This window comes from Anomaloglossus baeobatrachus, chromosome 1 (genome assembly GCF_048569485.1).
Source record: "Anomaloglossus baeobatrachus isolate aAnoBae1 chromosome 1, aAnoBae1.hap1, whole genome shotgun sequence".
Taxonomy (NCBI): domain Eukaryota; kingdom Metazoa; phylum Chordata; class Amphibia; order Anura; family Aromobatidae; genus Anomaloglossus; species Anomaloglossus baeobatrachus.
This window is the reverse complement of record NC_134353.1, coordinates 527,392,476-527,410,507: the sequence shown is the minus strand read 5'-3', so window position 1 is coordinate 527,410,507 and position 18,032 is coordinate 527,392,476. Positions and strand designations below refer to the sequence as shown.

Sequence of the window (18,032 nt, the reverse complement as noted above, 5' to 3'; positions counted from 1 at the left end):
TAAAAATCGGACGTTGCTTTTTAGTTGTGGTTTCACAGTGAGCAGTTGCCATTTAAATATTAAGTCTGACTGATTACAAGTTTGTCGACAACGGTGATGCTAATTACAGGACACACATTAGTGTAACATGTCCCTATGCTCAAATTCTTATCAATCTTTTCTAGGGGTACAATCATTTTTGGCCAGGCCAGCTGGAGGTTCCCACAGTTCTTCACTTGTGACCGCAGGTAATTTGTCCTCAGGTGACTTACTTATCTGCGGTCACAAGTGGATGACCATAGGAACCTCCAGCTGTGACTGTTTCTAACCTGAGTGACATCATTGCTGATCAAGTGGCTCATTCATTCCCTGCTTGGAGCTCACACCTGGCAGTCATTGTTGTATGGCCATGCACTGTGCCTTATCAGATGTAGCAGAGCTGAGATTGTTGTGGAACCTCCTGCAGATTACGTCGGACCTTCAGGGGTATTTTTGGGGTTAATAAAAGGATGAAAGAGGGTGCTCTTTTGTCTTATATTACAAATAAAGGATTTTTTCCATGCTTGTCTTTTCTTTTCACATACAGATTAGTAATGAGGCGGAGATCTCATAGACTCCTCCCATTACTAATCTATAGATTAGTGGCAGCTGTGAGCTAACATTAACCCCTTTTATTACCGATTGCCAGAGCACTAGGGCAATGGGGAAGTGTTGGGCAATTTTCCGGGAATGTCGCATCTAATGGATGCAGCAATTCAGGGCGGCTGAAGGCTGCTATTTTTAGGCTGGGGGGACCCAATAAGCATAATAATAATTAATAAAAAAAGCTGCATTTGGTTCCTCTATTTTAACACACAGCTAAGATAAGTGCACGGCTGGGGGTTGCAGCCTGTAGCCGTGGGCTTTGTTTGCTGGGTCTCAAAATATGGGGGAACCCTACGTCAATTTTTTTTATTCATTTTTATACCATGGTATACCTGCAAACAGGGTCTGTGATTCCAACCAATCACAGACGCTGTCTGGGGGCGGGTTCTGACTGCAGTTAATCAGAGACACTAGTGAGCAGGGAAAGCAGTGAATATGCATAAGGCTAAAGAGCGGCCCCAGAAGGAGTGACAGCGGGAGCAGTTACAGCAGCGACTGAGACTCCGTAAGTATAACACACTTGCTCCTATCCCTTCTACTACCATTTTTAATCCCTGGGTTCTGGTCCCTATAGACTTGTATGGGGACTGGCGTCCGGCCAGATATCTGGGATCAATTCCGGGCTGGAACCGGAGTTTTTTATTTTTTTTAACCCGGTTAGACCCGCCAATTAAGGGTATCTGCTAGTCTGCCCATCACTAAAACGCTGATCAAAAGCGGACAAAGAATTGCCATGTTGCTTCTTTTTTCTGCACCCAAAACTGCAAGGAAAAAGGAAGCAACGTGTGCACAGCCTTTCTGAATTCTCATAGACTTTGCTGGGGAAAGAAAGACATGCAGTTTTGGTCAACAAACTGCACCAAAAAGGCCACAAAAAAATGCAGCGTGCAAACAAAATCCTCACCGAAGAGCAATTTATTTCTTCAAACGTAATTTTATTGAGGGATTTTTAACAGTAGTTGTCTAAAAGTAGGTGGGGGTGTCTGCGAACATGCAAAAAGAAAAAAAAATACCCAACAGTAGTAGCATTACCCTATTCACATGTGTAAATATAACATTTCACCTATCGTAAGGATAAAGGAAAGGTGTGGAAAATGGATGAGCAATTTATGCGTGGAAAATTTACACAAAATGTAGAAGATTTTTATAAACTCATTAACTTTACCACGGAAATCCACATGAAAAATCGGCATAGAAGCTGGGATTTGTGCACCCAGGCGCAAAGTGATCGCTCGCTTGAACATTATCAGAGAAGTACAAAGATTATTTCACGAAAGGCTGAAAAAAATGTAGTATTAAACTGATAAGATTTATAAAGAATGTTGCATTATTGGTGAAGTTGTAACGGTTATTAAATGCACGTATTTCATGAAAACAATTTAGCAATAATTTTTTTTCTTGTTATAGGAATCCCCCACATCCATTCATCAGCATGCTTGAAAACAGACCCAACTGTTGGCCTGTCCTTTTGCAGCAGATCTCTTCAATGTCTCTACAGTCTTCAGACTGGTAATAAGAAATGAAACAACAGTTCTTAAAAGTATTGAACATCTTGGAATCCGTTTGAATCGCTATTTTGCCAATAATCAATGTTAAGAGACAGTGGAAGTTGGAAGGGTAGCTTGTGTGCAAAAGTAAAGCTTGACGCCACTGAAGTGCCGAGTGGGGTCACTAGTAAATTCATCCTCACTAACCTGCACTGCCAGTATTGTCCCCCGTTAAGGTACCGTCACACATAACGAGATCTCTAGAGAGATTGCAGCTGAGTCACGGTTTCTGTGACGCAGTAGCGATCCTGTTAGCGATCTCGTTATGTGTGACACCTACCAGCGATCAGGCCCCTGCAGTGAGATCTCTAGTCGTTGCAGAATGGTCCAGGCCATTTTCTTCCAAGGCAATGTCCTGCTGGGCAGGACACATCGCTGTGTTTGACACTGTGTGATAGGGTCACAGTGACTGCTGAGATCGTTATACATGTCGCTACTGCAACCTGTATTGTTCCTGCATCGCTGGTAAGATCTGACTCTGTGACATCTCACCTGCGACCTCCCAGCGACTTACCAGCGATCCCTATCAGGTCGCATCGTTTTCGGGATCGCTGGTAAGTCGTTTTGTGTGACTGGGCCTTTAGAGCCTGAAAACATGACCTAGGTAATCGGCCAACTGTGGTATATTTATAATGAAAGAAAATACACATATTTGCTAATCTAGGAGGAATATTAAAGGATGGATAATGATAGCAGGCAGCAATGTTACGAACACTAGCTGGTCATATGATGCTGTGCTTACGCATCATGGGATTGCTAGCAGAGTATAGACCAAATACAGATTGATATCTTGGAATCAAGGTGGGGGCTGAAGAGAGGGCTAAATTGGTGGAGAACGTCTTTAACGTCTTGCGGAACGGTTGCAGTGTGATGATTTTCAATACCAATTACAATGCTTCTTCACATACAGTGACTTGAAAAAGAAGCACAGAGAGGAACTCCTGCATCAACAACCACAGGGAGTATCCGGTGATCAAATCAACCACCTTCATTTCTCATCATAGATAAATAAATCCATATTAATATAGAAGTAGCAAGTATTTGTGAAGTGTAAAGGAAATAATACCTGGTTTTCCAAATATTTTAAAAATGTGAAGTTTGTGACGTGCATTTGTATTACGTCTTTGTAAGACCACCTTTTGCTACAATTATTGCTGCAAGTCTTTTGGGGTATGTCTCTATCAGATTTGCTTAGCTAGAGACTGACAATTGTGCCCATTCTTTGTTACAAAATAGCTGTATCTAAGCGAGAGTGGACAGAAAGTGTCTATGAACAGAAATTTTGAAATCTTCTCACCGATTCTCAATGGGATTTAGGTCTGGACTGTGACTGGGCCATTCACTCACATGAATATGTGTTTATCTAAACCATTCCTTTGTAGCTCTGGCATTATGTTTAGGGTCGTTGTCTTGCTGGAAGGTGAACCTACTCCCCAGTCTCGAGTCTTTTGCAGTCTCTAAGAGGTTTTCCTCCACAATCACCTCGTATTCATCTCCATCCTGCTTCCCATCAACTCTGACAAGCTTCCCTGTCCCTACTGAAGAAAAGCATCCCCACAGCATGATGCTGCCACCACCATGTTTGATGGTAGGGATGATGTTTTCAGGGTGATTTGCAGTGTTAGTTTTCTGCCACATATAGCACTTTGCATATAGCCCAGTTCCTTCTTCCACATGCTAGCCGTTCCCCTACATGGCTTTCTGCAAACTGCAAATGGGACTTCTTATGCCTTGCTTTCAAAAATGGCTTACTCCTTACCACTCTTCTATAAAAGCCAGATGTTTGGAGTGTACAACTAATAATTGTCTTCTGAACAGATATTCCCACCTTGAACTGTGAATCTTTACAGCTCCTCCAAAGTGACCTTGCTTGAGATGTTAATTTAGGTGGATGGCCATGTCTTGGTAGGTTTGTAGTTGTACCCTTCTCCTTCCATTGTTGGGTGACACTCTTTGAGATGTTGAGAGCTTGGGCTATTTTGTTTATAACTTAACTTTTCTTTACTCTTACCTTTCTGGTTTGTTCCTTGGTGTTAATGAGCCTTTTTAATCCCTAATAGAGATGATCGGACACATGGAAGTTCATATTTTGCAGATTCAGCCTTACTTTAGATGAAGTTCTTTTCTGGACTTGAACTTGACCTGAACCACATTGGAAGTCACTGATTGGGCAGTTCGGCTCTTCACCCACATAAAGCAAGCTATAAACAAAGCTCTGGAAAAGGGGGAGGAGTTTTTCATTTTTTTTTTTTTTGGGAGGGGGGGCTATTGAGAGCCACTATAAAGACACAGTTGCTGCTGACTCAAGGCTGGGGGAAATCCCCCAGATAGATTTCACCAGTAGGAAAAAAACACTTTGAGATTGGAAGGACTGGAGGAAAATAGCTCTTGTTGCTGTTAATGTGGAAAACAGATTTGGTGTTAAAGGGACAGATACCATTATAGTGGGAAAAAGCTCACAGTATGACGATAGTTATTGTTCTGCACAGATCTGTTATTTCTCAGTGGTCACTGCCACTAGTGAAGATATGAATTTGGCCACATTTCTTTGTACACTGTTGTTAGTGAAAATCTGCCTTTACGTGCTTTCTATAAATCCATTATTAACGTCCAGTAGGATCCTGGATGTTTGCATAGAATGAAATGTTCCTTCTGCACAACAAAGCATGCCTGGGTTTGTTACTCTTGGCTTCATTTTCCTTGTCAGAGGCTTCACATGCGCTGCTAACAGTGACAGCAGGAGTAGTGTACACAGCCGGGGGATATCAAGGAGGGGCTCTAAAAGCTACCCCATGTTATTGTCCCAAGCTGCCAAAACCAACTTCACATATATCGCGGAAATTGGCACACGCTACAAAGCCAACCCAGAGCTGTCTTGGAATCATACTTCTCTGCGTGACAACATGTGAAATATTAGAGCTAGTATTGTTGAAGAAAAGGTTATAAATCAGTCAAGATACATTGCTAAATTACACACATTTTCTCTTCTATTTCTCGAATGGAGCTAGTGATTGAAGGAGTGCTGTAATCTTTAAATTATCAACTAATCCAGTGTAACGATCGGTGTAAATGCAGATTAAAGCGGATTGGCAGCATATTTAATCTCCATACACATTTTACCTGAAAATTCTCAAAAATTATTAATAGCAATGAGGAACCCCAACCTTCCTTGTCCCGGTTTTTCCATAATTAGTAAATGTTACCTGAGCAATGGCCTAAAAATGTATTGTTTAAACTATTATTTTTTTAAAGCATTATTCTTTAAAAAAAAAAAAAAATAAGTAAATAAAAATATGGTAAATGACTGCAAAGATGCATATTATATCATATGCACAAGAATTTGTTAATATATACGGACTACTGGATTAGTACAGGTTACTTCTGATAATCAGTATATACTAAAGGGGTTCTCCCCGATCATAAAACTACTGGTGGGTTCTACACTGCGTTAGTAATACCAAAGCCAAATATTACTTAAAGGGGTGGTTCACTACTTAGCTTTACTAGCTTTACCATCACATGACCCCTGGGCTCCGTGACCTCTGAAATCCGGTGACGTCACGTCAACTTCCAGTTGACCTGACATCACCGAGGCTGGCCCCAGTCTCCGTGAGTGACTGGGCTGTGGGCGGAGTTTCCCTGCACATCTCAGCCCAGCATCTCTCCTGTTTGTGGCGCTCTGCAGTGAAGGATAGAGCACTCGAGATGTTGGGCCGTGATGAGCGGTGAAACATCACCCACAGCACAGTCACTCAGAAAGACTGGGGCTGGCTTCGGAGATGTCGGGTCAACTGGAAGCTGACATGATATCACTGGATTTCATAGGTCATGGAGCCCGGGGGTCATGGGTTGACAATGAGCAGACTGCAATAGCAGCGCCCAGAGGCAGTATTGCTAATACAAGGTATCTGAGAGAAGCCTTGTTTCTGAATGTTATATTGATGTGGCCAGTAAAGCGAAGTAGTGAACCACCCCTTTAACTTGCACTTGTGCAGCACCTACTCTCCGCTACTGCCCTGGTCTCTGTTTGTCTGCTCCACTGACTTCACATGACAGCACTGCAGAAAATCGGTGAGCTCTGCCCATGTATGCGGCTCCTGTCACTGTGCTCACAGATTGACAGCAGTGTTGGAGACTGTGTGCTGTAACAGAGATCGGGCAGTGGCGGGGAACTGGTGCTGGACTTGTGGAGATTAATAGTTTTGTCATAACTTCAATATAATATGTACATGAACGGTCTAACAGACACTGCTGATCTGTACTCGTGTAAGCATCGTTTGATGTTTTGGGAGAGTTATTGCTAATCTACCATAATGTTATGGAGTGACGTTGCAATGGTCACCCCAGCCAAATATTAATATTGTAGCTTGAGAGATGACTGTGTAAGTATAGAACTGCAGATCTGAAAAAGAAAGAACAAAGGAAGAACTGTAAGTTTGCATAAACATAACTGGAAATCCAACATCTGTTGGACCAAGACAAGTTATAAATGGTTATTTAGAATACTAAGTGATCCATGGCGGAGAAATCATGGATACTTTTAGTTATGTCTTTAAAAGGATATTCAGAAGTTTTGAAGTTAATCCTGTCCATGGATATGAGATAACTTCCTCATTTCTTGGGTTTTGACCACCGAGTTATCCTCCAATTCCGAGAACCGTGGCTCCAAAGAGCCCCATGTGAATGGAGCAGTGGTCGATCACGTGCACTGCTACATCATTCCTTCTTGATGGGACAGTCGGGAGATAGCTGACTGCTGGTTTTCGGCACACGGTGCGGCAATGCACATGATAGACCGCTGATTTATTAAGTTCTCAGGATCACTAGGTTTACCAGCTGTGATCGGGATCTTATTCCCCTATCCTAAGGATGGGGGATAACGTCTAAAATGGAGGATACCCTGAAAGTGTTCTTAAGTCTAGTTCATGTAATTCTATTTTATTAGACCTCACATTTTAGGATGCATTTAATGTCATTTTTTTTTTATATATATATATTTTGCAGGAACAAACCATCAACCATTAACACTCTGACACCTTTTCTGCGATACTTGTTTTGTGAGCCGTCACAGTTACAGGAGTTTTGTGCGCTCCGAATGGGCATAAGGAAAGCTTTACTTCAATCAGATCCCAGTTCCAGTAAAGCGAAGAGTCTATCGCCTGCAGAAGAACAAGTCATTGGCCTGTTATTTGATTTAATAAGCTTCATGCAAGTAAGTGGCACTTTGTTTTCTTAAAGTAGATGGGAATCCAAGGCGTTAGCTTTATGATCACTCTCAATCTTCGCACGCTCAGCCGTTTATAACTTGGGGTACGCAAGTTCATTGTTAGAAATTGCTTACAAACTGCTTCAAAAATGGAGGACCTCAGCAAAAAAACATCTTTGGGAATTATTTTCTCTTTTTATGAGAAACATAACAGTACTGTTTCTTTTCACCAGCCTTTGTGTAATTCAATCTTCAGCCCAGAGGTTTTTTTTACATGAAGGCGATAGTAATGAATAACACACACGTAACATATCTGGTGTGACTTCATCTTGAGCTGGATCTTTCTTCAGCTTGTTAACACAGATCTCTTGTTATCTGGCATTAGTGAGCATGAGAAGCGTGCAGGCCCCTTATTACGTTACAACCTTGGATGCTGATTTTGACAAGTTGAGCTTAAAGTAGCCCTGTCTGCAGATGCACTGTAAATGGAGCATTTTTTTATTTCCATGATTGTTTGTGAACGTGTAAGAGTTAACGTTTAGTAAGATGAAGGGGATGTTGGTTAAAGAGTGCATAGTATCAATTCCAGATTTCCCAGCAGAGCAGCTGGTCCCATACTAGGCAGTCCAACTTGGAAGGCGGGTGATTTTACCGGGGAGCATGTTGGTCTGCTGGTTGTCATTGCCAAACCTCTCCTTGACTCTTGTATTCCAGTGCCAACATGCACAGCTCTAGACAAAGCAACTGTTCTATGGAAAGTGGCATCTGTGTCGTCTAAAAACTGGGGCACAATACATACAGTGGGGAAAATAAGTATACTGACGATTTTGCAAGTTTTTCTACCAACAGCAAGTGGAGAGGTTTGTTATCATAGATACATTTCAACTGTGACAGACAGAATAAAAAAAAAATCCAAAAAATCACATTGTATAATTTTTAGATAATTTGCATTTTATTGCATGAAATAAGTATTTGATACAATAGAAAAACAAAACTTAATATTTGGTACAGAAACCTTTGTTTGCAAGTGCAGAGGTCAAATATTTCCTATAGCTCTTGACTAGGTTTGCACACACTGCAGCAGGGATTTTGGCCCACGTCTCCATACAGATCTTCTCCAGATTTCTCAGGTTTGGGGCTGACTCTGGGCAGCATTGAGTTTCAGTTCCTTACAAAGATTTTCTATTGGATTCAGGTCTGGAGACTGTCTATGCCACTCCAGGACCTTGAAATACTCCTTATGGAGCCACTCCCTAGTTTCCCTGGCTGTGTGTTTCGGGTTCGGGTTATTGTCATGCTGGAAGACCCAGCCATGACCCATCTTCAATGCTCTTACTGAGGGAAGAAGGTTGCTGGCCAAAACGCAATACATCACCCCATCCATCCTCCCTTTATTATGATGTATTCATCCCTTTGTTGAAAAGCACCCCCCAAAGTATGATGTCTCATATGCTTCACAGTTGGGACGGTGTTGTAGGGGTTGTACTTTTTCTTCTCCCTCCAAACACAGCGAGTGGAGTTGATACCAAAAAGTTATATTTTGGTCTCATTTGACCACATGACCTTCTCCCACGTCTCCTCTGGATCATCCAGATGGCCATTGGCGAACTTCAAACAAGCCTGGACATGTGCCGGCGTGAGCAGGAGGACCTTGCATGTTCTGCAGGATTTTAATCCATGATGGCGTAGTGTGTTACTAACTGTAATCTTTGAGACTGTGGTCCCACTCAGGTCACTGACTAGGTCTTCCCAAGTAGTTCTGGGCTTATTTCTGACCCTTCATTCTTACCCCTTTATGTGAGCCCTAGACTGAGGAAGATTGACAGTGATCTTGTGTTTCTTCCATTTTCTAGTAATTGCGCCAATAGTTGTTGCCTTCTCATCAAGTTGCTTGCCTATTGTCATGTATCCCAGCCTTTGCAGGTCTACAATTTTGTCCCTGGTGTAGACAACTCTTTGGTCTTGGCCTTGGGGGACAGGTTGGAGTGTGATTGAGTGCGAGTGTGTGGTCAGGTGTCTTTTAGACAAGTCACATGTTCAAACAGGTGCAATTAATACAGGTGATGAGTGCAGAGTAGGAGGGCTGAAAAAAAAATAACAGGTCTGTGAGAGACAGAATTCTTGCTGGTTAGTAGGTGACCAAATACTTACCGTATTTTTCGGACTATAAGACGCACCTGACCATAAGACGCACCCTGGTTTTAGAGGAGGAAAATGGGAAAATAAAATTTTAACCAAAAAATATGGTCATGACACACTGTTATGGGGCGAGGATCTGCTGTTGACACTGTTATGGGGGTAATGTCCCCAAATTCTCTACTAAGGTACCCCATTCTGATAAGGATCCTCCTGCCTTGTATATGATCCTGCTCATATACCCCCCATCCTGCTATTAATATACCCCCCATCCATCCTGCTAATAATATACCTTCCATCCATCCTGCTCATGATATACCCCCATCCATCCTGCTCATGATATGCCCCCATCCATCCTGCTCATGATATGCCCCCATCCATCCTGCTCATGATATGCCCCCATCCATCCTGCTCATGATATGCCCCCATCCATCCTGCTCATGATATGCCCCCATCCATCCTGCTCATGATATGCCCCCATCCATCCTGCTCATGATATGCCCCCATCCATCCTGCTCATGAAATGCCCCCATCCATCCTGCTCATGATATGCCCCCATCCATCCTGCTCATGATATGCCCCCATCCATCCTGCTCATGATATGCCCCCATCCATCCTGCTCATGATATGCCCCCATCCATCCTGCTCATGATATGCCCCCATCCATCCTGCTCATGATATGCCCCCATCCATCCTGCTCATGATATGCCCCCATCCATCCTGCTCATGATATGCCCCCATCCATCCTGCTCATGATATGCCCCCATCCATCCTGCTCATGATATGCCCCCATCCATCCTGCTCATGATATGCCCCCATCCATCCTGCTCATGATATGCCCCCATCCATCCTGCTCATGATATGCCCCCATCCATCCTGCTCATGAAATGCCCCCATCCATCCTGCTCATGATATGCCCCCATCCATCCTGCTCATGATATGCCCCCATCCATCCTGCTCATGATATGCCCCCATCCATCCTGCTCATGATATGTCCCCATCCATCCTGCTCATGATATGCCCCCATCCATCCTGCTCATGATATGCCCCCATCCATCCTGCTCATGATATGCCCCCATCCATCCTGCTCATGATATGCCCCCATCTATCCTGCTCATGATATGCCCCCATCCATCCTGCTCATGAAATGCCCCCATCCATCCTGTTCATGAAATGCCCCCATCCATCCTGCTCATGAAATGCCCCCATCCATCCTGCTCATGAAATGCCCCCATCCATCCTGCTCATGATATGCCCCCATCCATCCTGCTCATGATATGCCCCCATCCATCCTGCTCATGAAATGCCCCCATCCATCCTGCTCATGATATGCCCCCATCCATCCTGCTCATGATATGCCCCCATCCATCCTGCTCATGATATGCCCCCATCCATCCTGCTCATGATATGCCCCCATCCATCCTGCTCATGATATGTCCCCATCCATCCTGCTCATGATATGCCCCCATCCATCCTGCTCATGATATGCCCCCATCCATCCTGCTCATGAAATGCCCCCATCCATCCTGCTCATGAAATGCCCCCATCCATCCTGCTCATGATATACCCCCATCCTAGTAAATGGCGTGTATCCTGTGGCACAGGAAAAAAAAAATAAACGTTTATACTTACCCTTCCTCACTCGCTGAAGCACCGATCTCTGTCTCAGCTGCAGCGCCGCTGTGTGGAGCCGTCACCGTGTGTGGAGCCGTCACCGGTGTCTGCAGCATCGCGTCTTCCTGTTTGTGCCGGCGGTAAGCTGATCGATTCTGGTGGATACTAGCGGCGCGCACAGCGATGACGTTATCGCGGTGCGCGCCGCTAGTGTCCAGATCAGCTGACCGCCGGCACAGACAGGAAGACGTGATGCTGCAGACACCGGTGACGGCTCCACACACGGTGACGGGTGAGTACACTGATTCACTGCACCCCGCGCTGATAATGATGCACGGGGGGCAGTGAATACAGCCGCACATGATCACTCCAGGCTGTAGTTGCCAGGGGTGATCACGGCCGGCTGCTAATTATGCGCGCACCCCCCGCCCATCACCCCGCTCACCTGTCAGCGCCGGTTTCGCTGAGAGATGATGGGCGGGAGGATGGGCGTGCATATGTAATGAGCGGGCCCACGTGGTCACGGCAGGCTGCTGCTGGCTGCTACAGCCTGCTGGTGCCGCCGATGACCCGCTCCACCGCGGCACCCTCATTCCCCGCACCCGCAACCTTATAGTCAGACCATAAGACGCACCCCCCACTTTCCCCCAACATTTGGGGGGAAAAAAGTGTGTCCTATGGTCCGAAAAATACATTTCATGCAATAAAATGCAAATTATTTAAAAATCATACAATGTGATTTTCTGGATTTTATTTTTATTCTGTCTTGTCACAGCTGAAGTGTACATAGGATAAAAATTACAGACCTCTCCATTCTTTGTAGGTGGGAAAACTTGCAAAATCTGCATTGTATCAAATACTTATTTTCCCCACTGTGGAACCAACTTTTGGGTATGTTTATGCCAGTGTTAGTCCTGATTCTGTCTAGACTTAGCTGGTTACTTTGGCTAAGGTTGAATGTGTAAATGGTATATTATCCTTTAGGATTCTGGTTACTGACACACTGAGATGATTTGATAATTATATTTCCACTAGAAGGTGGCCCGATTCTACGCATCGGGTATTCTAGAATTTACGTATTGTGTAGTTCATGTATGATTTTTGTTATAGATATAGATATATATATATAGATAGATAGATAGATAGATGTTGTGTGTAGTTACCAAGTGTTTGTGTAGGGCGCTGTACATGTTCTGGGTGTTGTCTGGGTGTGGCGGGGGGTGAGAGCGGTGTTGTATGTGTGTTGCGTTGTTTGTGGAGCGCTGTGTGTCTGTCGCGTTGTGTGTGTGTGTGTGTTGCGCGGTTTGTGTGGGTATGGTGTGTTTTGGGGGGAGGTATGTTTTGTGCAATGTGTGTGTTGTGCGGTATGTGCGTATATTTATGTATGCCGCGGTGTTTGTGTGTTGGGTGTTGTGTGTGTGCAGCGTTGTCTGTGTGTGTGGGTGTCTGTGTATGGCGGTGTTTGTGGTTCCCTGTGTGTGTGTGTGTGTGTGTGTGTGTTGGGGGGAGGTGTGCACCTCCCATCGTGCTCCATCTACCATGCTGCACACCCCCCATCATGCCCCATCCACTATGCTGCGCATTCCCCATCGTGCTCCATCCCCCATGCTGCACACCCCTCATCGTGCTCCATCCCCCATGCTGCGCACTCCCCATCGTGCTCCATCCCCCATGCTGCGCACTCCCCATCGTGCTCCATCCTCCATGCTGCGCACTCCCCATCGTGCTCCATCCTCCATGCTGCGCACTCCCCATCATGCTCCATCCCACATGCTGCGCAACCCCCATCGTGCTACATCCCCCATGCTGCACACCACCCATCATGCTACATCCCCCATGCTGCGCACTCCCCATCGTGCTACATCCCCCAGGCTGCGCACTCCCCATCGTGCTACATCCTCCATGCTGTACACCCCCCATCATGCTACATCCCTCATCGTGCTACATCCCCCATCGTGCTACGTCCCCCATGCTGCGCACTCCCCATCGTGCTACATCCCCCATGCTGCGCACCCAGTGATCGTGCTACATCCGCCATGCTGCGCACTCCCCATCGTGCTACATCCGCCATGCTGTGCACTCCCCATCGTGTTCCATCCCCCATGCTGCGCACCTCTCCATCGTGTTCCATCCCCCATGCTGCGCACTCCCCATCGTGCTCCATCCCCCATGCTGCACACTCCCCATCGTGCTCCATCCCCCATGCTGCGCACTCCCCATCGTGCTACATCCCCCATGCTGCGCACTCCCCATCGTGCTACATCCCCCATGCTGCGCACTCCCCATCGTGCTCCATCCCCCATGCTGCGCACCCCCCATCGTGCTACATCCCCCATGCTGCGCACTCCCCATCGTGCTACATCCCCCATGCTGCACACTCCCCATCGTGCTCCATCCCCCATGCTGCGCACTCCCCATCGTGCTACATCCCCCATGCTGCGCACTCCCCATCGTGCTACATCCCCCATGCTACGCACTTCCCATCGTGCTACATCCCCCATGCTGCGCACTCCCCATCGTGCTACATCCCCAATGCTGCGCACTCCCCATCGTGCTACATCCCCCATGCTGCGCACCCCCCATCGTGCTACATCCCCCATGCTGCGCACCCCCCATCGTGCTGCATCCCCCATGCTGGGCACCCCCCATCGTGCTGCATCCCCCATGCTGCGCACCCCCCATCGTGCTACATCCCCCATGCTGCGCACCCCCCATCGTGCTACATCCCCCATGCTGCGCACTCCCAATTGTGCTACATCCCCCATGCTGCGCACCCCATCGTGCTACATCCCCCATGCTGCGCACCCCCCATCGTGCTCCATCCCCCATGCTATAATAGTTCTCCTATTATGCTCAGAGAGGAGTATAATAGGAGGACTGTAATAGGAGGAGTAGTCCTGGGGGAGAGGAGTATAATGCCGGCTCCCTGCACATGTGTACCGGGAGCCGGTGTACACTGGTAACTATGATACACATCGGGTAACCAAGGGACCTTAGTTACCCGATGTGTATAATGGTTACCAGCGTTCACGGGCTCCGTCAAGATCCCAGCATCGCAAGGTTATGTCTGGCGCTGCTGGGATCCTGACTGAGCCGATGTAGAAGCAAGCGATATCCCAGGATGTTGTGAGTGTGTGGATGTGATGTGTGAGGTGTGTGTGAGAGTGAGTGTGATGTGATGTGTGTGTGTGTGTGTGTACTCACCTAGGAGTCGGAGCTCCGTGTCAGTTGGGCCAGAGCGAGCGTGCATTGCGTGAGGGGGGCGGGGCCTGCAGAGAGCCGGGGCGAGAGGCCAATCCGTGGGGGGGGGCGGGGCGGGGCGGGGCCATGGCGAGCCCACCGGCCAATCAGCTTTGTGTCACCGTAAGGACACAATTTTGGAGCATGACAGACAGACAGACAGACAGACAGAATAAGGCAATTATATATATAGATCTTAAACACTATCTACTATTTCAGATGTTTTCTTTTCACACACAACTTCACACAGGGCATCTTCTGCTGTGCTTTTAAGGTCACAAAGATGCACCAAAAATGTATGCATTCCCTTCTCCAAGCGAAGTCTATGAGATTTCGATTTTGCTGTCCACACTGGGTATCTTTTGTTGGCTGCGTTTCTCAAGATGCACCATGTCAATTCTTTTTGTGTTCTTACTGCGTTTTTGAGCCCTTCCAGTCAATAGATTTGACTTCAAAAATGCATTGGACAAAATGTGGTAAAAATGCATTGCGTTTTTGTTATGGTGCGTTTTTCATGCATTTTGAGATGCCTTAGTATGCTGAAGCATTAAGATTAGGAGATTTGGACCAAACTCTGAAAAGCAGCCCCATAGCATTGTTCCTCCTCCATCAAACTTTACAAGTCGGCACAATGCAGTCAGGCAGGTAACGTTCTCTTGGCATTCGCCAAATCCAGACACCTCCATCAGACTGCAAAATAAAGAAATGGGATCTCGCTCCAAGAAACTAATTTACGCTTTTCCAGAGTACTGTGGTGGCATGCTTTACACTACTCTATCCAATGCTTAGCATTGTGCCTGGAGATGGAAGACTGGACTGCAGTTGCCGTCAAAACCCATGCCCGTAGGAAGCTTGTTCACAGTTTTTATGGTGATGTTAATGCCAGAGTCACTGAATCAGCAGAGCGTTGTTGACTTTTAGGCATGATGTGCTTCTTCAGCACTCAGTGACCCTACTCTGTAACTTTGTGGTCTTCACTTTGTGGCTAAGTTGCCGTGGATTCTTAATGCTTCCACTATTAAATAATACCGCTCACAGTTTATCGTAGTATATTTAGGGGGAAATAATTTTGTGAATGGACTTATACTAGCTGTAGTACCAGGGCGTTGCCCGGGATAGTAACTATCTCTCTTCGAGTTTGTGTCTGTCTTTCTCTGTGTGTCTGTCTCTGTCTGTATCAGTCTCTCTGTCTGTCTCTCTCTATCTCTGTCTTGCTCTGTATCTGTCTCTCTCTTTCCCCGGCTGTCTCTTTTGCCCGCCTGTCTCTTTTGCCCGCCTGTCTCTTTTGCCCGCCTGTCTCTTTTGCCCGCCTGTCTCTTTTGCCCGGCTGTCTCTTTTGCCCGGCTGTCTCTTTTGCCCGGCTGTCTCTTTTGCCCGGCTGTCTTTTTCTGTATCTGTGTCTCTATCCGTCTCCCCATCTTATTACCTCACACATCGGCTTTTATACTAACAGTTTATTTTGTTCCTATAGCAACCACTGACAGTTGCTATTAATAGCCCGTATCTCCCAGCTCCATTCAGATTAATGGGGGCGGAATTTTGGAGACTAACTGTAAAGCGCGGGGTTAATTTTGCCCATTCAAACATAGTCTGTGACGTTCCCTGAGTCACATGAGGCGTCTGTGCAAAATTTCATGATTGTAAATGCGACGGTGCGGAATCCTTTAGCGGACATACATACACACACACATATACTGAGCTTTATATATTAGATATATATGCATATGTGTATGTATGTGTATGTGTGTGTGTGTGTGTGTGTATATATATATATATATATATATATATATATTATAATATACATACATACACGCATACATATACATTATATATATATATATATATATATACATATATATATATGTATATACAGTTAGGTCCAGAAATATTTGGACAGTGACACAAGTTTTGTTATTTTAGCTGTTCACATAAACATTGTTCAGAAATACAATTATATATATAATATGGGCTGAAAGTGCACACTCCCAGCTGCAATATTAGAGTTTTCACATCCAAATCGGAGAAAGGGTTTAGGAATCATAGCTCTGTAATGCATAGCCTCCTCTTTTTCAAGGGACCAAAAGTAATTGGACAAGGGACTCTAAGGGCTGCAATTAACTCTGAAGGCGTCTCCCTCGTTAACCTGTAATCAATGAAGTAGTTAAAAGGTCTGGGGTTGATTACAGGTGTGTGGTTTTGCATTTGGAAGCTGTTGCTGTGACCAGACAACATGCGGTCTAAGGAACTCTCAATTGAGGTGAAGCAGAACATCCTGAGGCTGAAAAAAAATAAAAAATCCATCAGAGAGATAGCAGACATGCTTGGAGTAGCAAAATCAACAGTCGGGTACATTCTGAGAAAACAGGAATTGACTAGTGAGCTTGGGAACTCAAAAAGGCCTGGGCGTCCACGGATGACAACAGTGGTGGATGATCGCCGCATACTTTCTTTGGTGAAGAAGAACCCGTTCACAACATCAACTGAAGTCCAGACCACTCTCAGTGAAGTAGGTGTATCTGTCTCTAAGTCAACAGTAAAGAGAAGACTCCATGAAAGTAAATACAAAGGGTTCACATCCAGATGCAAACCATTCATCAATTCCAAAAATAGACAGGCCAGAGTTAAATTTGCTGAAAAACACCTCATGAAGCCAGCTCAGTTCTGGAAAAGTATTCTATGGACAGATGAGACAAAGATCAACCTGTACCAGAATGATGGGAAGAAAAAAGTTTGGAGAAGAAAGGGAACGGCACATGATCCAAGGCACACCACATCCTCTGTAAAACATATGTGACGCCCTGGGCAAGCCAGGGGTCACAGGTCATCACACCACCACACCCTACACCCCAGTTAGGAACACCCAAGCTACCAAAATCCTTGTTGCCTTCCTCCAGGGGCTGATGTTCACACCAGGGGGTGGGCCAGGTGGTTGGCTCTGCCCACCGAGGAGTTCACAGCCCTGGAGGCGGGAGGAACCAGGCAGTTGAAGTTAGGGGAGTAAAGTAGAAGGAAGTAGTAGTGGAGCTAACGAGAAAAGCTGAAGTGACAGAAAAGTGACAGTAGTAAAGCCTGAAGTTGGTCCGGGTGTGTGCCCCGGACAGTGCCAGCAAGGTCAGCAGACGGCGGTGATAGTCCGCAGGGGTGACTGCTCGGAGGTTGCTGGAAGGACCGCGGACGGGTAGTGGCCCGGCGGTCTGGAGCAGTATACGAAGAACAGTCAGCACCAGGGCAGGGGCCTTTCGGATCCCGGCAAGGCTAGGAGTCGCCATAATTTGCCAAATCCGTCAGTGAAGGGGACGTCTGTCTCCAAACAACCAAGTCCCGATTGAAGGCAACAGTCCGACCGTTACGGAGAGACACCGCCACCGCCAGGGCACCAGTTTCTCAGGGCCAGCGCCTGCGGGCAAAGTAGGGCTCCTCCGGCCCATATCCAAGCCGGGGAGCGGATTACCGGTGGGAACCCATCGCAACCATCATCAACTTAGGTGCAGGACAGAGGGACCGTCACCTACTGGGGAAAGCAAGTGCAGCCGTCCGTGGGAACCGTCTTTCCAGCCGTGTGTTTTACCGAAAACTGTGTCAACGTCTCAGGCTGAGTGAGTACCACAGTGCCGCAAGGCACAGCGCTGCCCCGCGTCCCTGCACCCCACCAAGCCCTGCATCAC

At 46.3% G+C, this 18,032-nt stretch overlaps 1 protein-coding gene across 2 annotated transcripts in view; it reads left to right on the top strand.

Moving 5' to 3' along the window:
- The window catches only part of FOCAD (focadhesin), a 334,145-nt gene that overhangs the window by 85,465 nt on the left and 230,648 nt on the right, over positions 1 to 18,032 (top strand). For both annotated transcript variants that reach the window (XM_075316251.1, XM_075316242.1), the window contains exons 6-7: positions 2,032 to 2,133; positions 7,176 to 7,383. In XM_075316251.1, coding sequence (XP_075172366.1) covers positions 2,032 to 2,133; positions 7,176 to 7,383 — 310 coding nt within the window. The remainder of the gene's footprint in view (positions 1 to 2,031; positions 2,134 to 7,175; positions 7,384 to 18,032) is intronic.